Source organism: Brachionichthys hirsutus, unplaced genomic scaffold (genome assembly GCF_040956055.1).
Source record: "Brachionichthys hirsutus isolate HB-005 unplaced genomic scaffold, CSIRO-AGI_Bhir_v1 contig_982, whole genome shotgun sequence".
In the NCBI taxonomy this organism is placed as follows: Eukaryota; Metazoa; Chordata; class Actinopteri; order Lophiiformes; family Brachionichthyidae; genus Brachionichthys; species Brachionichthys hirsutus.
Genome location: NW_027180471.1, coordinates 69,119 through 92,324, shown reverse-complemented (window position 1 = coordinate 92,324; position 23,206 = coordinate 69,119). Strand labels below are relative to the sequence as shown.

At 43.4% G+C, this 23,206-nt stretch overlaps 4 protein-coding genes across 4 annotated transcripts; 2 read left to right on the top strand and 2 right to left on the bottom strand.

Annotated features, from left to right (window-relative positions):
- The first annotated feature begins 567 nt into the window (after positions 1–567).
- LOC137915177 (transmembrane protease serine 4-like) lies at positions 568–7,810 on the top strand. Its single transcript, XM_068758619.1, has 13 exons — positions 568–792; positions 2,786–2,840; positions 2,957–3,100; positions 3,322–3,474; positions 3,580–3,706; positions 3,787–3,906; positions 5,169–5,212; positions 5,345–5,507; positions 5,597–5,763; positions 5,972–6,067; positions 6,151–6,293; positions 6,450–6,602; positions 6,749–7,810. Exons 1-13 carry the CDS (start codon positions 787–789, stop codon positions 6,758–6,760), a joined length of 1,383 nt encoding a protein of 460 aa, XP_068614720.1. The 5' UTR covers positions 568–786; the 3' UTR covers positions 6,761–7,810.
- Positions 7,811–8,379: 569 nt separating this feature from the next.
- LOC137915178 (double-strand break repair protein MRE11-like) lies at positions 8,380–14,317 on the bottom strand. The gene is made up of 19 exons (XM_068758621.1): positions 14,298–14,317; positions 13,949–14,081; positions 13,658–13,818; positions 13,485–13,572; positions 13,234–13,375; positions 12,983–13,097; positions 12,447–12,632; positions 12,169–12,340; positions 11,992–12,072; positions 11,776–11,905; positions 11,584–11,684; positions 10,840–11,010; positions 10,700–10,759; positions 10,436–10,616; positions 9,715–9,801; positions 9,160–9,224; positions 9,037–9,086; positions 8,833–8,929; positions 8,380–8,657 (listed from the first exon to the last, which is right to left on the bottom strand). The coding sequence occupies exons 1-19, from the start codon at positions 14,315–14,317 to the stop codon at positions 8,616–8,618; spliced, it is 2,082 nt and encodes a 693-aa protein (XP_068614722.1). The 3' UTR covers positions 8,380–8,615.
- Positions 14,318–15,270: 953 nt separating this feature from the next.
- Positions 15,271–18,819, top strand: LOC137915182 (centrosomal protein of 57 kDa-like). The gene is made up of 11 exons (XM_068758625.1): positions 15,271–15,309; positions 15,686–15,866; positions 16,183–16,386; positions 16,471–16,596; positions 16,781–16,893; positions 17,165–17,242; positions 17,370–17,465; positions 17,801–17,881; positions 18,060–18,280; positions 18,384–18,528; positions 18,628–18,819. Exons 1-11 carry the CDS (start codon positions 15,271–15,273, stop codon positions 18,817–18,819), a joined length of 1,476 nt encoding a protein of 491 aa, XP_068614726.1.
- A 1,416-nt stretch (positions 18,820–20,235) lies between these two features.
- Positions 20,236–21,606, bottom strand: LOC137915175 (putative coiled-coil domain-containing protein 195). Its single transcript, XM_068758617.1, has 3 exons — positions 21,309–21,606; positions 20,520–20,736; positions 20,236–20,365 (listed from the first exon to the last, which is right to left on the bottom strand). The coding sequence occupies exons 1-3, from the start codon at positions 21,604–21,606 to the stop codon at positions 20,236–20,238; spliced, it is 645 nt and encodes a 214-aa protein (XP_068614718.1).
- Positions 21,607–23,206: the final 1,600 nt, after the last annotated feature.

Below are 23,206 nucleotides of genomic sequence, written 5' to 3'. Positions count from 1 at the left end.
GTGTTGCGTTGACACACAGCTATTGGAAAGGATCACCAACTGCCTTCCACTTAAAACTGTCAAAACATGAGACTTGCCTCAGCCTCGGGGCATCTCATCGCACTCGTAAAACACCGCTCATGTGTTTCTATCGTCTCTGTGTGTGTCTGAGCATGCATACGCACAAACAGTCCATTGATTTCTGCAGCATTGTAAAATTGGACAGGCAAAAAAAAAAAGACCCTTAGGGGAACTGATGAATAAAGGACACAATGAAGGCAACAAAAAACCAAGAACAAGGTATGCTTAAAGTTTGGAGTGGGCGGGGTGTGTGGGAGGAGGGACAGAACTGGGAAGTGCACACAGGTAAAGAGCGAGGGCAGGGTTCAAGCGTCGGTTTACTGGTGTACCTTTGTTTTGTAGGCAGGAGATCCGCCATTTAAAAACAACTCTCTGAACAAGTCGAGCGTCGGAACGCAGAGCTAAAGTCCAGTAAGTCTTCATTACAGCTGTGGGGGTTTCAAACACAGGGGGGGGGGGGCACGTCAGGTCCCCTTCAAGCCGGATTCAGTTACACAGCCAGAGAAGGAAAGGTGGAGGGGAGGAACAGCGACGTAATCAAACCAGGATTTGTAGTTGAAGCCAGCGGAGAGGGAGGGCGAGAGGAACTGAACGAAGGACAGGAGGTGGACAGCGAGTTACTTTAAAGTCCCTCCTCCGGGAAGACAAAGCTGTGCTTGAAACGCCGTGTTGGATGAGGCACGTCTGGGCCTTACCAAAAAGAGACGCGATAAAGACGACTGCATCATGTGGGTGAGTAGAACTGGAATGACCTCACTCCTGGGAAAGGTCACTAGTTTGTGGGGGAGAGTTTCTTTGAGAAGCATCAACACTGGCTTTCCTGGTAACGTGTCAGTAAGAAGACATTGTGTTTGCTTTGTTGTGCTCAACCGGTTTCTGCCTTCCACCTGCTATAACAGCAGTTACAGAGAAGATGTTTGCAGTATAGCCTCATATCCAGAGGCTGCAGCTGGTGTTTATTGTGTAGTATCAAATATGTCATTAATCTTTTTAGTGGAAATAGGAATCAGGGATAAATTTAGTTTATTGAAGTTGTAAAGTTTATTTCACTTGCGCAACATTATTTGACTTCAATATATATTTACGGTTTTGTTTGATTTTCTATTCTTTATTTCAAATCTTTTTCTTGCACTACACTAAAACGGAATTATTTATTATTTATACTGTAGATCTCTCCTTTGGTTGAAAGCTCCACCAACATATTTCAAAAGCTCTTTTGTGAACAGTTCATTTGAGAGGAACATAATCCAGCAGGGCCAAGAGACAACCAGCAGCACCTTGTTTCAACAAAGGCTTATAATATAAAAGATTTCTATCTGTTAAAGCTGACCCAGTTATACCGGAGCAGCTCTCACCACACCGCGGGTTATCTGGCAGGAGTCGGCGCTCAGCATATGGGCCGGACGCAGACAGGAACCAAGTTCAATGAGCGCAGGGATGGAGGGAAGCTTGACTAACGACATATGATTGTTATGAAATATTGCTCTGGTTTATAAATGGTACATCGCAGCTGTCGTGTACAAACTGGCGTTTCACAGTTCCTCAAAAAGGATTTTTATCCAACTGTCATGATTAAAAAAAAAAAAAGTCAAGTTCATCAGGTACATACTATTTTGGTCTCAGGTGCATAACTGGTTTTTTTTTGTTTGTTTGCCATCCGGCCGGTTTCTCAGGTTGGATTCTAGTCTTCTCTCACACACTGAATTAAGAGGGGGGGGGGGGGGGGGGGGGGTCACACAAAGAATGACTCCTCACTCTGGCTAAAACTGGGACGAGAGGTCATCTCATAATCCTTTGACACCCTTGCTACATAAAGTGAAAGTACATGAAATAATACAGTATTCTAGTATTCGTGACAGTAACACTCATGTTACGTACCACAATGCTCCAGGGCTTAATACACACTGGTGAAACATGTCAAACATTTCAAAAAAGAGGACTCTGAGACAGACAGGACATTTTCTGTAAAGAACAGCCCAGTCTTTGCTCCATGCAGGTAAATTGGAAATGATCATATGAACACTGTCTCTCTTGTGCATGAAAGAGTTTTGAGATTGTCCCAGGGAGTTTCTGATTAAACTGTTTTGGGATAGTTGATTCAGAGAATCTGCCCAACAGCATTATTGACCCTTGCAGAGACGAAACTCTTTGCTTTGTTCTTACATTTTATTTTAGGCAAGGTATGAGTGTGGACAGCAAACAGTTGCAGTGGCTATTTTTTCTCGCACGCATTCAAAAACTCTCTGTTGAGTAAAGTAACCACAGCGGAATGAGCCTCATACATTTAATTCAAAGCAGTACAGAAAACAGTAATTGTAGTATTTAAATTTCAAGATTTATTAAGTTTTGTAGATTTATGTTTACTGTGAATTTGCCAACATGTATTAAACATGTTGGGACAGGGGCCAGGATGGTTGTGGAATGCTTAATCAGCATGAGCTATGAGAGAGGCGTCCTCAAAACACACAAACTTCCATCCATAAATCATTGTGGATCCTCCTTTGGATTTTTATAGTATTACAAACACATGACTCCAGTTTGCTATAGTTTGTAGGAAAACAAACACAAGTTACTCACAAATAATGAGAGCTTGAATCATTACATGAAAACCGGTTCAATAAATTATCCTATTACCGACGCCACCGATACTCAAACACCGTGTGTGTTTTCTCAAGCTGTGCAATGTTGTCTCAACATCTTGTTCAATGTGTCATCATTTCAATAGGCGGCTATTCAGGTGCCTGAGGAAAGCATTCGACCACTGAATCCCAGGCAGCAAGGTAATCGAATAATCTGCTAATTTCATGTTTAAGTTATTTGGCGCACTCTATTTTATTTTATTTTTTATTTTCTAATCTTCTCCACTGTCATGTCTTTTTCTCTGCCATCCTCTCAGCTATTCCACAGCCGGGGCGCCACAGAAGGCCGATGACAGCTCCGAAGACTCAGAAAGACAAGGCATCCAGGAGGAGACGCGTCCTGTTGTCTGTCCTCACAGTTGTGGTGATCCTGGGCATACTTGCAACTGCAGGATACTTCAGTGAGTCACAACTCTTGAATGGTAGCTTCAGCCTTCAAGGACATGCACGTAACACAGCAGGATGGCAAATGTCTAGAAGCAACAGAGAAACATGTTTTGCAAAAGTCTAAAAGTCACAACAGGGTTGTGCAAAACTCAGTTCATCTATTCATCTGAGAAAAATGATCCACCTCTGCCCTTTCTTCTGTCCTCTTCCAATGTCTCCCTCCTCTTCCCTGCAGTCAAGCACCTGATTGACAGCAAATATTTCTTCTGCAGTCGTTCTGTGAGGTTCATCTCATTAGATCTAGCCTGCGATGGGACAGAGGACTGCTCTGGAGGAGAGGACGAACTCACTTGCGTGTCGACCTTTGCGGTCAATACTACCTTTCCAGGTAAATCAGACACTCTGCACTGGTTGGTTGTCACCGATGAATAAAAAAAATGGAAAAAAAGTGCTTATTTTTTTTCTTCCTTTCCTCAACGCTCCTCCTTGCAAGTGCGCCTCACATCAGTCCGCCAAGTCCTGCAGGTGTACAGCCCCGGCTCAGGCTGGCGGAGTGTGTGTAATGACGACTGGACGCAGCAGCACACACAGACGGCTTGCAAACAACTGGGATACACACAGTGAGTCACGGCCTCGGGGAGTCACAGCCTGAGTGCAAACTCAGCTCACGTCTTACATCTGGCTCCATCTGTATTCACAGCAACCCCCGCAGCACCGGCGTTCCAGTGGACCTACTAATACCTTTACTAAAGCCCGGACCATTCACAGCCGTTAGGCCCGGCTCCACCGCCACACCCACACATCAGGCCACCCTAGACCGGTGAGGAAGGCAACAATCCTCAATTCTGTTTGCGTGTCTAAACCTGCACTCTGTGTGTGTGTGTGTGTGTGTGTGTGCGTGTGCGTGTGCGTGCGTGTGTCTAAGTGTGTCACGTAAGGGCCGCAAAGATTGATTCATCCTTGACAAAAGGGAGCAAAACAAGTCAAACAAATAATTTGGTCAGGACAGCATCAGGGTGAAGTTAGGTCCACATGGGACTTTTTATTTTATTGGACTAATTCAGTGACTTGCGGTGAGGCTCGTGGCTGGGGAGGCACGGACTCTTTCAAATTCACATTTACAAATACTGAATTCACCATTCACCGACTGGCTGCTTGCACATTGTCTACTGGTTATGTTTGATATCAGCATTCTTTACACACACACACACACACACACGTAGGTAAGGTAGATATTTGGCCAAAGTAGAACACTTAATTTAAATGTTGTTGTGGACTGTACCGCAGCGTAGGCGTGGTCTTACCTCTACTTGGAAATGGAATCATTTCGCCTTTCCTTCTGGACGAAAGCCTCAAGTCTCAAAGCAGGCAAGGTGGGCGGTTTCCCCGTCGCTCTTTTCAGGTGTACCACTCTGTTTGAAGCAAATCATTCCGCTCCGGCATCGGTCTTCCATTATTTATCACTTCCAGTTTTGAATTTTTAAATTTATTGATATAATCTTCCATTTTTGCAATAAGGGTAAAAAAAATACAATAGACGCAAACGGGCTGATGCGGCACACTTGACTCTCTACTTGACTGGCTTTTTGCTAACATATTACCCACAACCACTTTTTGTCTGTAACACATGAAGAAGAACACTTGCACAACGAGCCTGTGTGCTCACACGCGCCCCCTTCAGTGAATCTGAGGTACTGGCTGCCTCCCCTCCTGCTTTTTCACCTCGCCATTTTGTCAGATGAGCAAGAATAACATGTTATATACTACACGTACATGAAATACATTGCCTCGAGGAATGTGAGGACATATATTAAAGTTTGTGAGCGATTGGGCAGCTCGTCGCTGCCACACTTCCACACTGTCCACCGTATTTGAACAGGAAAATACACAAATTCAGCGATATTGACAATCAAAAAAATCATTGGAATGATTAGAATCCTACAATAATAAAATTTATATCACAGATCAGTGGATAAATATTTCAGAATAAATTTTATTTTATCGTTGTTTGTTTTTCTGATGCACGTCACTGCTTTAATCATGTGGTCATTTGTTTATTTGACAAATGCATTTCTTTAACAGCGGTGCCTGCAGATCCAGATCTGTGGTGTCCTTATCCTGCTCAGGTGAGTTTTATAGAAGTGACCGCATTCACTAAATCATCATCTTTATTGTTTCTGTAGAATATAGGTGAAAAAAGGATTATAGCCCTAAAAAAAAAAGAGTTGTCTTTTTGACTAATAAGACACCTTTATCAGATTGTGGACAGACGGGATCGCAGGACCGTATTGTCGGGGGCACGGATGCTTTCATTGAAGACTGGCCCTGGCAGGTTAGCCTGCAGCAAGGAGGCCAACATGTGTGTGGGGGCTCTCTGGTATCTCCACGCTGGGTTGCCACTGCCGCCCACTGCTTTACTGGGTCAGTAACAGATCCGTATGAGAATGGCTTTCCCCTGTGATTTGACGTGCTTACCTTTCCTCCTTGCACTCTTGTTTTGGGCACTGCAGCAGTAAAAAGGAGCTGACTCGCTGGAAGGTGGTGTCGGGTCGGACATACATGGGCACACTGGGAGGTTCTAGCGTGGACAGGATCATACTGAACGGGGACTACGATCCATCCACTAATGACTATGATATAGCCCTGATGAGACTCAGCAGCCCAATCAGCGTCGGAGGTCAGATTGGACTTTGTTGTTGTTGTTTTTTTAAAGAAACATGAAGCTGAACTCTATTAAGACAAGCTATTCATTCAGCCTCTTTTACTCTTGATCTCAGTTCCAGTCCATTATTGAGTTATTATTAACTGAAAAAGCTAAAAAAAAAAAAAATCTCAATATATAAGAGGATAAAAAACGTTTAAAATGCACTGCTCCTGTCTTTCAGATAGCAGCAGGCCGGTCTGTCTGCCTCCTAAAGCCTTGGGCCTTTCTGCCGGCACCACAATGACCGTGACCGGCTGGGGATACCTGGAGGAAAACGGTGACGCCCGACATTTTGAACAACAAAAGACAACTCTGCTGCAGTAACCTCTATCATCTGAACGTTACATTTCCTGCTTCCAGGCAAGGTTTCTCCTTCACTTCAGAAGGCCTCTATCCCTCTGATTGACAAAGACAAATGCTCCAGTCCCACAGTCTACGGCAAAGTCATCACCTCAAGGATGATCTGCGCAGGTTTCCTGGGTGGGAAAATCGATGCCTGTCAGGTAAAACAGATCATTTTTTCATCACTGTCAAACAAGAGAACTGGATTCAAATGGATCCATTTCTCATTTTAATTTATGCCCACAGGTCAATATTAGTAAAATAATTGACGTTTTTTTTGGATAATAACTTGCGTTAAAACTGTTGTTGCGTTCCAGGGGGACAGTGGTGGTCCCTTGGTGCACTTCTCCACCTCAAAGTGGCGGCTGGTAGGCGTGGTGAGCTGGGGCGTCGGCTGCGCCAGGGCAAGGAGGCCAGGCGTCTATTGCAATGTTGAGGAGATGCTAAACTGGATTTATACAGCCATTGAGGTACAATCAATGTTAGTACAGCACATTCACTTTTCCCAGTAAGACCCCAGTAATGATTGGTAAGGAGGTTTATTTGACAAAACACTGACTAGATAATAGCAGAGAGAATACATGACCCCCCCTGATCATCTTAACTATTCCTCCAGAAAAACTCCTGATGAGCAACAATCACGAGACTGCAGTCCAATCCAGCGTAGACAATCTGTGGAACTAAAAGAAGACTTCGATGTGGTTGACTGGAGACTTTACACAGAGAGGAATGAAGAACCTGAAAAATCCACCTCAGCAGCGAATGCAGATACATTTGAAACAAGGCTCGACGTGAAATCACGACACGTACGCGAAAAAAATTATTCCAGGTGTAAATAGGTGTGATTTCGGGTGCTTACCTCAGGAGACAAATGTATTCACACTCTGTGTCAGGGATGGGTTTAGCTTTGATAGAATTGAAAAGGGCAAATTTACAGATTCTTGACAGAAATATCGAATAGAAAGATATGATTTAATCAGAAGCACTGAAATGGCTGGCGTACGATACTTGATTCAGGTAAGACGTCCTATTTCACTGTGAAATGTGATACAAAGCTGACCACAGGTAAAATCTTTTATAGTTCTGAGTCAGTCAATCTGGTGGCTTTCCATATTAAAGGACCGATGCTTTTTTTTACAGCACAGACAGTACAGTCTACATGCCATGGACTAATTTGCATGAGCACTTTAAGTAGAAAGCTGGAAATACTTGACCTTATTTGTATATTTAAATGATCAAAGTGTCATAATGCCTTCTGGACCAGCTCAAATCATGTTGTTGTGTTTACGACAGCTCTGCATTGAGTTTCAAAGTGCTACCATAAATCCAGTGCGTCCTCAGGAAACCCAACCGGGGCCAAACATTTTTGACCTTCACACTTTGGAACATGCAATACGATTAAGTGAGAGCAAACATGTGATGACCCATTTCGAACACGTGTTTATTTTCACTCTCTGCTCTGTCGACGCCTACACCCCGTCAGCATGTAAGCGCTTCTGGGTGTAATAATAGTAAACTTACTGTGTGAAACTGTAAAATAGTCAGACATGAAAATGCTTTTTAAAGTTTATGTATTATTGCAAATGCTGATAACATGTTGATATTGTTCAATTTAATAACTTGTTACATGTCAGTAAATGTAAATAGAATAAAAAAACATTATTCTTTGACTTGGCAATTGGAAAAGTGTCTTTTTCTTTCAATCTGTATTTTTTTTTGCAAAAGATAAATGCCGTTCTTGCCCGAGTGAAATTATGTCATCGTCTAACCCCAACGACCCACAGTTAAAAGGTCATACAAGCTAAAGGATGTTACTTCTTTCAAATATCTTTTAAGAATTATCCAAGCGGTGACTTTCACCGCAGCGAGATAAACCTTCAGCATATTCTACTAGGTTGATGACAGAAATGAAAGTCTAATTTTCTGAGGAGCAATGTACGCTACAGTTTGTTTTTGCCGGACATACAGTGGCTGTCAGTCAGCATTGTTCCAACCCCCTTGTGATGAATAAATACATGTACAATTCACATTCACCTCTCTTTTGCATTTTCCTACCTTCGACTGCAGAACCTAAAATGACAAGAAAGGCAGTGCAAAGGCCAGAGTAGAGGAAATCATGGGCTATGCTTTGTCACATTTGATGTTGTGCTGCACTATAAGCGTCTCCTTCATGAGGGACACAAGCAACAACTCAACAAAGAATGAAACATTAAATGCATTTAATGTTTCTTGCATATCAAAGAGGTACAAAAGTTATCGACGGAAGCCAACATGGATCAATGCTATCCAACATCTGACATTAACGTGTGTGCATATTCATCTCAATCAGTCACTGATCACCCAAAATTCAGGAGTGACGAGAAAACAGGTGCATCATTTAAAGTCCTTCAGAGCGTCAATGAAGCGGCTTATTTTGTGGTTGGTGTTTACGGGACGCTTTGGAAAATGAACATTAACAAGCATTGCGTAATAGATGCATTCAGTTATCTCCGTGAAGTTCTGCTGGGGCCTTTGAATGGGTTGTCCTGCATCAAAAAGATGAAAACATTGTTCAGGAAAATCAGTTTATGTGACAAAATTATCTTTAAGATAATGAAGATTTTGGAAAGCAAGTATATATATAAAAAAAGATCATGCAAGATGGATTTGTGTCAGAAATGTTGCATCAACATTGTTTGTTGCACAATTTCATCTCTTTACCTCATTTTCATCATCGCTTTCATCAAAAGTAATTCCCCTAGACGACTGACTCTGGCTCTGAATGCTGGACTTAGTGAAGGATGAAGACGATGCTGCTCTGTGGTAAACAAGAGGAAGGATTATAGCATGTAGATCCCCACTAGAATGTGTCCACAGTGCAGCTTTTCTTCCCCTTTTATATTACATATTTATTTTACTACATACCTTGTGGGTTTCCTTACAGGTACATCTTCATCAGAGTCATCAATGGTCACCTGGAGACAGACCAGGAAAATGCCATTCAAGTTGCTTAAAAACTTCTCGCATGTTTTTCATCATTTGACTTACGGCATCTTCGGCCTTAGATGCGGTCACTCCAGTCCGAGATGATCTCTGGGACACAGTTTGGAAAGCTGAAGAATGAAGAGGAGGGAAAGGAGGTGCTCCACTGTGGTAAAATGCAATATTACAGTTTACACTGGAAATCTCTTTTCCTTCATTAGGCCCAAGCGCCTATCCTAGTTATTCTTGCTTTTTCCCCCCCATTTGCACCCTTTTCTTTTTTTTATCAAAAAGGAAATTAGAGCCAGAAGAGTGAAATGTGCACATATATATATATATATATATATATACACACACACGATATTTTGTTGTAATCTTTGTTTCCTCATTTTGTTCAATCCTGGAGTATCGTGTCAAATCAGGACCTTTTTTGTCACATAAATACCTGGAGCTCTAAAAGATGCAAGCAAAGCTGCACATCGATTGCCTTATAATGAGAACCCACAAAATAACATCCAGGTAGAATCTGGCTGGTGAGCCTCCGACCCCCGCCCAGGTAGAATCTGGCTGGTGAGCCTCCGACCCCCGCCCAGGTGGAATCTCGCTAGTGAGCTTTCCTACCTTGCAAAATGCTTCTGCTTTGAGCGGTTCCGGTGGATCTTTGGGAACGACCCCGGCCAGCCTGCTTGGGTTCGGTGGCTGTCGTACCTGGATGAACAGGTGAACATACATGTAATGCACAATATCATTTTATACAGTAGTGTTTTCTGTCTGAAATGACATTAGACCCAAATAAAATATGAATTATCACAGTACTGTGTCGAACTTTAAACAAACCAAATATAGCTATAGGTTATATTTGCTGGATTCTCAGTCTCATTCTCTCTGTGTATATATATCGTTGTTTTAGGAGAGATTGTTTTTTTGCTTTATGTCCCTATGTGTGCCTGAAGCCGTGGGCCTTCACACGATTTTGTTATGTCAGCTAGTTAGCATAATGACAATAAAAACTCCTGAATCTTGAATATTCATATTTACACTATTTACAGTTCACAATTGGTGCTTCGACTTTGACTTCCTCTTCTTGGCAGCGAGTTCGGCGCCACTTTGTTAAACAAGTGTTTGTATACACAGTTGGAGGATCTCCCTGAGATCTAGTAGAAGCGATGGTTTATGTATAATTGTGGGAAAATAAAATAATTTTAAGATGCTCTTAATTTAAATGAGGCTTTAAGTAAAAGCCTGATCCTGCAGGTGTCTTCCATTAAATGTCACTGCATTCACGACACTGCTTACCTCTCTCTGCTCCACTATTTTTATATTTGTGTCAGGCATGTCTCACCTTTCCCCCTTCCCCGGCTACCCCGTCCTTTGCCACCTCGCCCTCTGCCTCGCGTTGGGGGGGACAATGGGATTGAGCCTTCATCAGAGTCCATATTAACATCAGCAAACTCATCAGGTATGTCCATGACTCCACCGACGTCGCCACGTGTCGAACGGTTAGCTTTGGCTCTGTTCATAGCCTGGGAATTAAAAATGAGATTTACACAGCTAGACAAAGACAGCTGCCGCTGTGATCATACCAGCATTTAAAAACTGAACTTACTTCACTGATTTCATTCTCTTCTTCAGCTGTATTCTTCTTGGAGTCTCGAAATCGCTGGATCTGAAAATGTAACACCTACTTTTATGAGAACAAACTGCATCAGCTTCATCTCACCTGCATTGAAAGGCGTCCCAGGTGACCTCTGTGTCGATATCCTGCTCTGTAGTGACACCTCTGGCCTGGAGGTGGAGCTGTGTCTTCTCCAACTGGTAATTAATAAGCTCCTCGATGGCATCTTTCTCATCTTTGTCAACAAACTCCTGGATGGCCTTCGCCATGCCCTGCTCAGTCAGAAGGGACAGCTGCACTGTCTGTGAAGACAAGAACACGAGTGTCACACTTACTTACTTGGATTACGAAAAAGGCACTAGTTAGATATCGATGAAAATAAATAAATCTGAAGATGCGTCTGGGTCTAACTTAGATCCCATTAAATTTTGAGAGCAATCTGGATACCCGTCTGGATACCAAAAAAATCTGGATTTTCCCATTTTCTTATAATGGAGGCTTTAAAAAAAATCATATCTTGTAAAATATGCCTTCATTTCACTCATCAAAACATCACAGTCATAAAGGGGTCTGATATTAACTATCATGCAAAATGTCTTCTGGATCTGATCCAGAATGAGGTCATTTTAACATTGAAAAAGGAATTTATGGAGTCAAAACTCAGTTAAAAATACAACTCGGATTCACTTTTACTTCTCATGGTTGGTGTATAAAGATACCAAGAAAAATTTAGGACCTTTTGGTGATGATGATCCAGATCAACATGTGGATTCAATATTTCTTTTTATATATGACTGGGTTATTTTTCTTTTTTTTGCACTCTTGAGTGCTTTTCTAGTTTTTGGTATGTAAATCAGTGTGTGTGCGTGTCATACCTGTTCGGCTGCTTCAAAGTACTGTTTAACCAGGTGTTCCACTCTCAGTCCTTCAGCTGCTGTGGTTTTTACCAATTTGCTGTAGTCAACATTAAACTCATCTGAAAGACACAAAGATAAACACAACAAACAGACTGTCAGCTGATCTATAGCGCTGCAGATCCAGAGCGGCGTGTTGGGCTCAGGTCACACCTTTGATGTCCGCATTTTTCTCACGGTGTCTCAAAAAGTGAATGATGTCTTTCGGATTGGCCACAAGGTCCACAAACTTCTGGCAGAATCGAGACGTGTTGAACGTCTCAAAGCCTCCGCTGTAGTCCACCTGGGGGAGGCAGGGGAGGAGGACGTTATTGTCCGTGGACAAATGACGGGCGTGTATGTAAATGCGGCGTGTGTTTCACGCCTTACTCTCAGGCGAATGAGAGGCTTCTCCGGGGTGTCTGGACAACCAAGTCGTTCTCTTTCAGCCTCCTGTATCATCTCTGCGACCTACAGAATTACAGAGTAAAGATATAAGGACATTTCTGGCGGAGCAGAAGATGAAATGATCGGCTCTGTAAGTTCAGCGGTGACTTTAAGGGTTACCTTTGCGTGGCAGAAGTTCTCGACTTTCTTTATGACTTGCGGCGTGCCGGGTGTGAACACGTCTTGGTGGTCGGCCAGCACCACATCCTGGATGAAGAACTGGCGCACCGTCTTCAAGGGGATTTTTTCCAGATTCATTTTATGACCCTTCACCCTCAGCAGGCCGATGTGCCTAGATGCGCACAGACAAAGCAATTAGGCTGCGTCATCGTTTCTGTAACGTGGGGTGGAGACCCCCCCCCCCTCCCCGTTCAGGCTGTGTGAGTGTCTGCTTGTACTTTTTGGCGGCCTCTCCGGGGGACAGGGAGGTGGCTACGGAGCTGCCTGGCTGGGTCACATAAAAGAGCCGCTGTTCGTTTCTGGTCGGTGTGATCAAACACTCGTGTTCGTGACCCCACACCACCAAGTCAAGAAATTCATCCAGGAACTGCTCCGGAATGTAGTTAGTGGGTCCGTGCTTACTCCTGGAAGGAAGTAGTAACAGACATAAAACACACGACAATTAAACAAACATAGGAAGGCCCAGCCTTCTTCACAGAGTCCTATTAAAGCCCACGCATCAACGTAAACGCCGGATACGGCCAGAATAGAGACTCCATCTCCCCTCCTTCCAGCAATGATCGCTCCAGTATTCTGATGGGACAATGTGCTCATTGCGTCAGAAGGCTAATGGATGATTAGAAAACACCTTGTGCAATCCTGTTAGCACAGCTGAAAACAGTTAGAGAAGCTATGGGGCTGCATTGGATGTCCCAAAACTTCTGGCCGCGGGCGTATTTTCTAGCAACAAGCACATGCACGCACACACACACACCTGTTTTGGTGAATGGCAAAGAGATTAAACCACTCTTCCTGGTCTTCTTTGGGGCGAAGCATCATCACCTGATTATTGACAAACATCCTGTACAATCGCTCATCTGGGATGGAGCCTTAAACAGATGCATACATGTATTAGACAGACAGACACACACGCGCACACACACACACACACACACACACACACACACAACAATCACTGTTTCCATCTATCCTAGAAGAATGTCGACAATAATTACACAGACTTACCAAGGCCATATAAAGCCAGCTTGGTGTTGCCTTTCTGCAAGAGAATGGGACTAATCTCTATCCTCTCTACTGAGTGGGAGTGGCCGAAGTGATTGACCAATCCAGAGGAACTCAGCAAATCCAAAGCACACAAACCTTCAGCCTGAATGAAGGTATGCCATGAAAATAAAGAATTATAAAGGAGCAATCAAAAGGTGCACACACACAAACAAATATAGTTCTTATTTTCTATTACGACTGGGACATCTCACCCCAGTTGGGTCATCGTGGTTGCCGTGGATGCTGAATACAGGAATAGCTATGTTCAGATTTTCATCCTGATAATTAACCCAGGGGAACCTAAAACATAGGCAGCATTAATGTAATATTACTTTAGCAATGTTTTCCTATTTTTAAATGAACATAAAAAGATAGCAGAACTTACTGGGTAGTGTTGAAGTTGACAGTCTGGTCACTGAGAATATTGAAGCGTATGGGCGAGTCGCCCATGCAATATTGTCGTAGCATGGTTATACATGTGTGGAGGCACCGGCGTGACGGCTTGTTGTCGTGGAACAAGTCGCCGCCCAGCAGAATGAAATCAACCTGCAAGAAAATAAATAAGCAACATAAAAAAGTTTGTTGGTAGGAATTGGTGGTGATATGCAAGAAGACAGACAGATAAATCTGATTTACTGATCCTCATACACATTCATGTCTAATAACGTGTTCACACCTGCATCGTCTTGGCATAATTCAGGATCTCATTTAGCGTGTTGTACGAGTCATTTCCACGAATAGCGTCCTTCTCGAGGTAGCCAAGGTGAATATCTGTAGCGATCAGGATCTTGAAAGTATCTTCATCATCTCTAACAAAAAAAAACGAATCAAAGAGCACATTCAATAAAAAAAAAAGTAAAACACCTATTGAATTATATTATTCTAAATCTGAATGCACCTGTACATTAAACTGTTGTGGATTATCTGGATGAATGTACTAGTTATTATTCATGAGGGAACACTCGTGTAACGAAAGACAAAATTGCAGCATAGTTGACTATAAATTATAATTTGAACAGACTCACAGCGTGTCTGCTGAGGACATGGTGATGTGGGAAAACGACAGCTCCGTTCACAGCTCTCAGGCAGTCAGAGAAACACTTTCCTGCAAAAATCAGAACATGATTTTACCTCAGCTATTACATCTCAGAATTGCTGCAAAAAATATCACAGAATGATGCTACACCGTGTTGCAAATGTTCTTAAGGGTTTGAGGAAATGGGAAATTAAAATCACACTAAATATAAGGGACTTCGGCAAATAACAAAGTTCATGGAATCATTATTTTGAAACATATGCTTCAGAATCGGGATTCCTAACTATATAAACATATCGTTAGCCTCATAGCATAATGCCTCATCATCAATATGCATTGCCTAAGACAGGCAATTATGCTATAAGGCTAACGATATATAGAAAACTGTCGATTACAACACATCTTGATAACTTATTTAACTATTTAGTAATTAGCATGTGACGATATACAGTGCATTTATTTTAGCAAGAAACCCCGTGGGTGGGTGTAATCAATGTGATAGCTAACACGAAGCAATGCTAACCTGCCATTAATAAATGTTTGGCTAATTACTTCGTTAATCTAATAAGTATTTATTTGTAACGTACGCTATAAACAACGTGTCGGAGAATTGCTAGCAAACCCACCTCCATAGGCTTGGGTAATGCTTGCTAAAATTCCCGGCGAGTCTTGCAAATGCTTTCCCCGCCCATAATGGCTGGCTCGTGGTTATTGTAGTTTTTTATGTTGAAGAATTGGCGTTCTGAATAGAGTGTATACACAGAAAGAAAACTACATTTCCGCAAACCAAGTTATGTGCGTTGAATTTTGTTATGGAGACGCGCCGATCTTACGTTCATACACATCTGGTGTATTCGCGCGGTGACTGACGGGCTGGAGTGGTCGATATTTCAGACATATCCCCGTGAAACCCTGTTTCAACGCAAGCCAGGAAGGCTGGGATCGGCTGCTATTTAATGGAGATGTCAAAAACACCCATGACTGATCGTACGCGAGAGAAGGTAACTGCATCATTTGCTTGATTTTAACTCAAAAAGCTGTTTATCGCTGTTTACGTTCCTCGTAATGTTATTGAGGTTGAATGCACTCCTACCTAGCAGCTGTTGCTACAACTCAGACCAGTGAAAATACACACAAAAAAAACCCCTCAAATAAACGTTTCATCTGTGGATTTTAGGACAATAAAATCATGTCGTAACGTCCAGTTCAGTTAAAACATGAATTTAAGGTGTTTTTTTCCCGCAATTTGCCAGTTATTGCACAGGATGAGCTGTCGTTACTATCGGATTATTATAAATTGCACATTATTGTTGCCATTGACAATATGAATATATAATGTGTGCCAGATATTGTGGATGTTGTTCTGTTTCCCTGCAGGACCCCTGTCCACCACCGGCACCCAGCGGCATCGTGTCTGACAGCGCCTCTTACAAAGAATACCCTGCTAGTGCTCACCATGTCAAGACACTTGTGCAGCATCACGCACCCCACGTGTACGCACATGAGTCCTGCTATCCGTCTAAGCCTAGCAAGGCATTCCCAGAGACCAGCAGTGGTGGTAACTTTCATTTGTGTCGGGGGAATCTTCCCTTTACAATGTTTCCATTCAGGCATTACGGTGTTGGACAGCTCCATGGTTACGTGTGCAATATGATGCCGCACTACTTGAGTGTCTGAGATACACCAACGTCTATTCATTGGGTTTCCATCCATCCATCCCTCCTATTCTTTCTGTTTTGATCTGAAAATCACACATTATCACATCCGATTATGATCAAACCGTAAATGTTTGGAATCTATCTTTGGTCGCATCTTCATATGCATCATATTTAAAAACAAAAACAAAAAAAAGTTCATTTTGTGTGTGTGTGTAGCGATCCTTTCTGCATTGAGAAACCTCCAGGAGAAGATCAGGAAGTTGGAGTTGGAGAAAGGGCGTGCAGAGCTCAGTCTGCGCGCTACAGGGAACGATGCATCGCGCTCATTTCTGCAGCGAGATAAAGCAGCTCAGAGGCAGAACGATCAGACGGGAGAAGATGCAAGAAGAGAGACAAGTAGCCAGTCTAACTGCAATCAAGGTAAGTGTGGAAAATCACCGACGTTTTTGCCGCGGTAATTCATTGCTCCTCCTTTATCTCTGTGCCTCATTGTCTCGCTTACAGCACTGGTCACAAACTTGGCTGCGGCAGAGTCTCGCTGTGTGAAGCTGGAGCGACGGCTGGATCACATGAGGAGGATGCTACAGAGTGCCAGGGCAGACAGGACTGGCCTGATCAAACAGCAGGCGAGCCTCGTGTTGTTTCCTCTCTCGCGTTGTGATGCAGACGCTGATAATGTTCGCTTAACAATAAAAAAAAATAAAAAGGCGTTTCATGCTTTGGTGGCTTACGGGTGAAGCCTTTTATGCGAGTGAGCAAAGTTTGCATGAGTGTAAAAATGTTTGAATTCTTTCTCAGGCTCACAGGGAGACAGCCGAGTCAGCCAATCAGCAGTCTGACCCAGTGAGCGAGCGTTCCCAGTTGGTTAAGCTGGAGCGACTGGAGCAGGAGCATCTTCGGCTGAGCCGCACACAAAGTCACGCTGAGGTACACACAAAGTCACGCGGAGGTACACACAAAGTCACGCTGAGGTACACACGAAGAAGGACTCTCTAGAATCTAGATTGTCTCGAGCAGCTTCTGTCCTACAGAGAGCATTTCTGTTCCAGCCTGACACGTCTGTCTGTCTGCAAATAAGACAACGGCTGGAGGAATTTAAAAAAACAACAAAGAGATCTAGACTTGGATCCTCAGAGCAACTCAGAACTTGAAGTATTTTGTGTTTATTATCCCGTTGTGATGACTGTGAATATGGCAGATGAAGATTCGGCGACTGGAGATGAAACTGCAGGAGGAGGAAAAGCAGAGGAAGCTGGTTCAGGATAAGGCCAATCAGGTGACAGCACTTAGATCTTCATTTCCCTTCTTCCACATTATCTTTCGCTCTCAACGGACAGTTTGCAATATTACTTATTACTTCTGAGGAAAGCTTCTTTTGCTGTTTTACACACGACGCTCCTCAGCTGCAGACGGGCTTGGAGGTTAATAGGATTCTGCTGCAGTCGGTGTCGCCTCGCTCGTCCAACAGACGGTCCAAAGAGAAGCGGTCCAGTTCAAAGGTAGACGTAAGTCACGCAGACGATTCTCGAGGCTTACTCCGTCTTTAAACTTCACTTTAATGGTAACAGTTTGGAGATGCTGAGATTCCATCATCAGAAATCTAAAGAGTCAGCCACTGTTGTTTTAGAACAGCTTCCTTATATCTCTTCATGAACTCTGTAGAGAATCTAGGGATATAAAAATGCTTTGATATTTTCAACAGTAAATGGTGAAATTAATCACTTTGCCCGGTTCCCGATTACAAACAGGACCCCCCCCCCCCCCTAATTCATACGCCAAAGTTTGTTTTTTCCTCTGAACCGTGCTGCTGCGTAATTTCATGGCGTCTTTGCAGAGATCTTCACCACAGCAGCCCCCCCACACGCAGCCACACTACAGACTGAACCTCAGAGACGTGCCCTTTGTCACTGGGACGGTAATTTTGCCCCGTAGGGGACCAATCAAAAGTCTGGACACTCCTAAGGTGTATCCAAACATTTGACTGGCATGTATTTGTGCTTTTATGCTTAAAATCAAATGATTCCTTATATATATATATTTTTTTTATGTTGCACTTGCACTAGATTTCCATCTCTCTCTACTTCCCCCTACAGTCAGTAAGCTGCAGCCACTCAGTCCGAGCAAACGTCCAGTCAGTTCTGTCCCTCCTGAAGCAACACCAGCCACACCTTTGCAACAGCCGCATCCTCGCTAACGTCGGAAACGACTATGAGACAGGAAGTTGCAGGCATTCAGACACTTCCTCCTCAGCGAGCGGGGATGAGCTGTCAGAGCTGATTCAAGCGTTACGGGGGGAGCTACAACTCATGAGCTTGTGAGTATGGTTCCATCAAAGCTGCAAATGGAATGAATTGCTTTAGGATCGTGCTAAACCTTGTGGCTTTTTTAATTTTTTATGTCTGCATGTGTTTGTCAAGGGAGCAGGACGAGTTGATGAGACAGTCAGAGGCCAGCGTTTCTGACTGGGAAAGAAAAGAACTTCAGAGAGAGCAGGAGAGGCTCCTGATGAAAATGGAGCGGAAAGGAGAGCAGATCAGTAAGCTTTACAAACACAAAACACAGGTATGTTTAAACCAAAGAAACAAAATCGCTTCACACAGAGCCAAACGGCAACATTTAGAGTGAGTCCTCTCGTTTATCTTTGCTTTCTTCTCCACGTAGATAAAGAAGTTAAGAAAGGAGGCTAATGGTCCAAATCGGTCAAAGAGTCGGGATAAGATGAGAATGAATGCCACGGCGTTCACTAGAGGTCGCGCTGCCGGACCGGACCAAGTTAGACCCGGAGCCAGAAGCCAGAGGAACCTGAGGCTCCTGAGGGACATGAAGGCTCTGCAGGCTTCACTACGGACCTGAAACCCACCCGGACATGTTCAGTTCATCGTATCGGTGCTCATCAGAATGTGACTTTTAAGCCCTGATCAATTATTTCCAACGGTTTAAATTAAGTATTTCATGTCAGTATATCATAAGATAATAACCACAATACAGATCAAAGAGACTGAAATGGAATACCAGTTAGGCGCTCGGGCCTTATAGAAGTTTTCAATTGTAAGCAGCCACCAGAAGATAATCTGCTTTTGTCACCTTAGAGTGAGGCTATTGTAATCTAGAGTGGGAGTTGGATGTTCTCAGAGTCTGCCCTGCTTCCAGAGTTGCTCTGATTATCCAAACACCGGATCTAGATTCTTATACATTTAAAACATGGCTATAATAAGGGAGCATAAAATCAGAGGTGTCCAGTTAATTGTTAACCATCACTAAATCCTACACACTTGAAAAAATAAGAGACTTGAAAGCCTGAAAAATCAACTGACCTATTTTTCTACCCGGAGTGTCATCCTTTTGTTTGAACAGACAATGAACTCAGCAATTGTTTTATTTTTTTGTAATTAGAGTAGATCTCTGTCCACAAAAACAAGTGAAACGGTATTTGATGAACAAAACTCGTAGTTTAAGAAAGAAGAAAAAAGAATTGGCCACCTTTTTAATTTAAAGAAGCCAAAACACCATGGTGCTAGCGACCATTAGTAAAATAAACCACAGCAGTTTCATACATAGTGCCCTTGATTGATGTGTTTTATTAGAGACTCAATGTGTCTGTGTGTGCTCACATGTTGTATGTTATTATCAGACTATTTGTACTTACTTATTCAACAATATGTGAGTAAATTTGGGGTATCTTGCATATTTGACAATCAGATCGAACTATTTTTGAGCATAACTTTATTTCTTTGAGAAATAAAAGTATTTACGTTTGCATATGATGACATCACTGTTTTGTCGATAATATATTCTTTATTTTATGCATTGCCAATCTATTAATATTTTTTTGCAAGGATATTCCTAGGATTCACTCTGTGCCTTTAACATGAGAGTCCTTCCTGTTCTTTTATTTCACATGTTTTGTTTATTATTCTAAGTATCATTGACCCCAAATTTTAACAAAGTGAGGAAAATATTTCAAGATGCTTTTGCTCTTCAGGTTGATCACATCTGTCCATAAAAGACGCGTCGCCTGCACGTGTCTATCGCTGCTCCAAATCCGACACCTTGAGTCTTGAGAGGAACCCGGACATGTGATCCTCGTGGCAGAGGGTCCCGTGTCTCATCGCTTCTGACCGGGCCTGGATCGCCAGGGCCAGATGAAAACCACACTCGTAACAGGAGCCCAATGTTTGTGTGGTCAGGTGTGATCAAATCAGTCAGGAGGGCGAATGCCCGAGCCACGCCCGCATTAATGAAGAAGGACAGAACGCCACGCTTCTTCTCTCAAGACCCCGTCACAGTTCTGGAAGCCAGCTCTTTGATTTTAGGGTCCTCCTGGTGTTCGGTCAGAACCGGTCGGTTGGTGTAGATGTCGTCCACGGGCAGAAGGAACGTGACGGTTTTTACCTTGGCCCTAAAAAGGGTCCGTAAATCAAGAGAAACAAAGAGTTAATACGGCTACATATTAGAACCATAAGAAGCAGGTCACTATTTGTCAAATGCAAGCTGAACTGAAATCCAGAATGTTGCTCGACGTCGTCGTCGGGACGTCCCGGACCTGCTCTGACCTGCTCTGGTGCACGTATTCCTGAAGCGAGTGCCTGTTGGAGGCTCTGCCCACGTCTCCACTGGCTGAGCGTCCAAAGACGACGTTCCCACGGTGGAAGTCTTTCTGCAGTCGCCCCCATTCGTTCTGCTGCTCCCCGCCAGCCCGCCCCTCTCTCACGGTCACCCCAGACGGGTTGGAACTGATGGAGTATCTTCGGACAGTCATGACGGTGTTTTCTGTGTAAAGGAACGTGAACAAGGTGCTTTGGACTGGATTTGTTGCCGCAGCATCGATATGAACGTGGAAATGTGGAAAAAAAAAAATTAAGCAAAGAATTGAGATAAATGTTTTCCAGTCATTACTCATTTGGGTTGCTAGTTCTCCGAGACGAGAGTGCCTTTCTGTAAACCATTTTAGTGAAGGATCACCGAGTTGCCCTGAAGACGTTGTGGGATCCAGTGATTTTGGACGGAGGGAGTAACGAGGACACGTCTCCTCTTGCTCCTTAGAATTCGAGCTTTTCGTCCCTTCTTGTCTTTTTTTTATTTTATTTAAAGGCCTTAAACAAAACAATGATGCCCAGATCGTTTGGGTGCTCCTTTAATAATGGATATTCACTTACACCCTTGTCCATTGGCTTTAATCAGGTTATGGGAAAAGCAAAGTTCAGTGAAGCATAACATTTGATCTACCCCCCCTATCGGGTACATTATTAACAAACGCGTTCATGTGTTCTTGATCACAGCTATGGTGCTGTTTGAAATAAAAAACAACAAGTCACAGCAATGACCTGAATAAACTCTCTGACCTTTGTATTGTCCCTCCAGGACCGGCGCAGACAAAATCCTCCTCAGGTTGGCGTAGGGGTTTTGCTCAGCCCCCGTCCGCCGCTCTGCTGCTACTTTCCCGGGCACACTCCCAAGTCTCCGCAGATCTCGGTTCTCCACCTCCAACTTCTTGATTTCTACACTCATCTCCATGATGACCTCTGCCAAGCTCCGGGTGCTCTCCATGGCGCTGCTGCTGCGCTGCCAGAACCACGGCTTCCCAAAAACCGGAGACTCGTGCAGGAGGAGCTCGCCGTGCTGCCGCTGGGGATTTAACATGTTCCTCCGCTGCGTGCTTCAATCTCAGTCAACATTTTTTGCTCTGGGGAGATTATGTCGCCTTTCACCACTTATACAGCTGAAAGCGCCCCCCCCCCCCCGGTGGTCAGCCGGCAGCACACAGCTGATGTTTTATTCATCAGCAGTCGGCGTCCAGTTTCAGGAAAACCAAGCAGGGGGTCGGAAATGAAATGTGCACAGCGACGGAACTTGAATGTCTGGAGACCCACTAAATCTGAAGAAACACTGAAATAACAACAATGTCATCTTTTTCTTCTTGTACTGCAAAATGCTGCATTTATGTGGTAACATCATCCCCGAGCTCAACATATGCAAGAAATATTGTTTTTGGCACCCCCAAAAGCAGTGTCTCTGTTCTCCCTCCCTTGAAACTATTACAGCTCTGAGGAAGATGAATCAAGGAAGGAAACGTCAGCATTTTCATGCAGACGATTGGATGTATAATTCAGTTTAATTAACTTTACTCTGAAGACAGAGAGACACGGGGGCTGTCCTCTGTCTTAAGGCCATACCAGTAACCTGGACTAAACAGAGCTGGTTCAGGGAAACCTGACCCGAGTCTGGGTCACCGGTTTGTTCTGGAGGTCTACGAGAGAAACCCAATCAGCCCCCTTGTTTCTGGCTAAGGGGAGGGAAGAATAATGATTGGCTGGTGGTGGAAAAGACACAGGAGGTCGATGAAACTAAATCTGCCGCGCCTCAGGTGTGCAGCCACAGAGGATGTGGAGAAGGACGTGTGTCAGCAGCCCCCCCTCCAGCACAGATAGAAACGTGGATATGAGGCAGAGGACTGCAGGATGTCTTTCTCCACCAGCCCCGTGTCCACGAGTTATTTAACATCTTTTTGTGTACAGAGCTTCAATCCTGGGCTTAGAATCACTAAATGAACAACTGTGCTCCTCTCTGCATGGAAAACTGTTCTAAATCAGAGAACATGTTACATTTGAGAATGGGTCTGTCATTTAATTGACAGTCTTTATTGTTATTTTGCTCATTTATTACGTAAAAGATTCAAATGCTTAAACTGAAAGGACCTCATTTGACGCAATACAAGATCCATAAATCCAAATATCGTCCTGCGGATATCCCAACAACGATTCCACGTCACGCTCGAGCCACAGACGCCTCAGTGGAAGCAGTTTTACTGCAGATTGAACTCTGCACACACAACAGACTGACCCAAAATACTGCTAATACAAGGTTTGTCACCACAAGTGTCATTCATCATGACGTCATGAAGTGAAATATGACATGACATTGATTTTATATTACAATTACGCTGCATCATGACGTGTGCACCTTTACATCATACTCAAGCCCAGAGTGCCAACAGTTACTTATTTAATAAAATAAGAGGGGGGGCAACTGAGGAGGAAGAAGAGCATGGAGAGAAATTTGTTTCTTTTTATGCAATCAAACAAAAAAAATATTTGCAACCAAAAGTAATGGACTTGCAATTTAAAAAAATATTTGCAAACAATGCTATTATTATCTAGCAACATCATTATTTTTGGTTGCAAATCTTTTTTTGCTTGCAAAATCTGTTTTTTGGTTGCAAACCTTTTCTTTGTTTGATTGC

What these genes read in the sequence shown, in the direction of transcription:
- LOC137915177 (XM_068758619.1), top strand. An exon ending in TGCAACTGCAGGATACTTCA is followed by an intron (nt 3,101 to 3,321) that starts GTGAGTCACAAC and finishes TCTTCCCTGCAG; the next exon opens with TCAAGCACCTGATTGACAGC. An exon ending in GCCGCCCACTGCTTTACTGG is followed by an intron (nt 5,508 to 5,596) that starts GTCAGTAACAGA and finishes TGGGCACTGCAG; the next exon opens with CAGTAAAAAGGAGCTGACTC.
- LOC137915178 (XM_068758621.1), bottom strand. Translation starts at nt 14,317, where the DNA reads ATGTCCTCAGCAGACACGCT. An exon ending in TTTGCCATTCACCAAAACAG is followed by an intron (nt 12,633 to 12,982) that starts GTGTGTGTGTGT and finishes ACTTCCTTCCAG; the next exon opens with GAGTAAGCACGGACCCACTA. An exon ending in AAGCAGAAGCATTTTGCAAG is followed by an intron (nt 9,225 to 9,714) that starts GTAGGAAAGCTC and finishes TTCATTCTTCAG; the next exon opens with CTTTCCAAACTGTGTCCCAG.
- LOC137915182 (XM_068758625.1), top strand. Translation starts at nt 15,271, where the DNA reads ATGTCAAAAACACCCATGACTGATCGTACGCGAGAGAAG. An exon ending in CCCAGAGACCAGCAGTGGTG is followed by an intron (nt 15,867 to 16,182) that starts GTAACTTTCATT and finishes GTGTGTGTGTAG; the next exon opens with CGATCCTTTCTGCATTGAGA. An exon ending in GAGCTACAACTCATGAGCTT is followed by an intron (nt 18,281 to 18,383) that starts GTGAGTATGGTT and finishes GTGTTTGTCAAG; the next exon opens with GGAGCAGGACGAGTTGATGA.
- LOC137915175 (XM_068758617.1), bottom strand. Translation starts at nt 21,606, where the DNA reads ATGTTAAATCCCCAGCGGCAGCACGGCGAGCTCCTCCTGCACGAGTCT. An exon ending in CCTGGAGGGACAATACAAAG is followed by an intron (nt 20,737 to 21,308) that starts GTCAGAGAGTTT and finishes TCCTTTACACAG; the next exon opens with AAAACACCGTCATGACTGTC. An exon ending in GAATACGTGCACCAGAGCAG is followed by an intron (nt 20,366 to 20,519) that starts GTCAGAGCAGGT and finishes GACCCTTTTTAG; the next exon opens with GGCCAAGGTAAAAACCGTCA.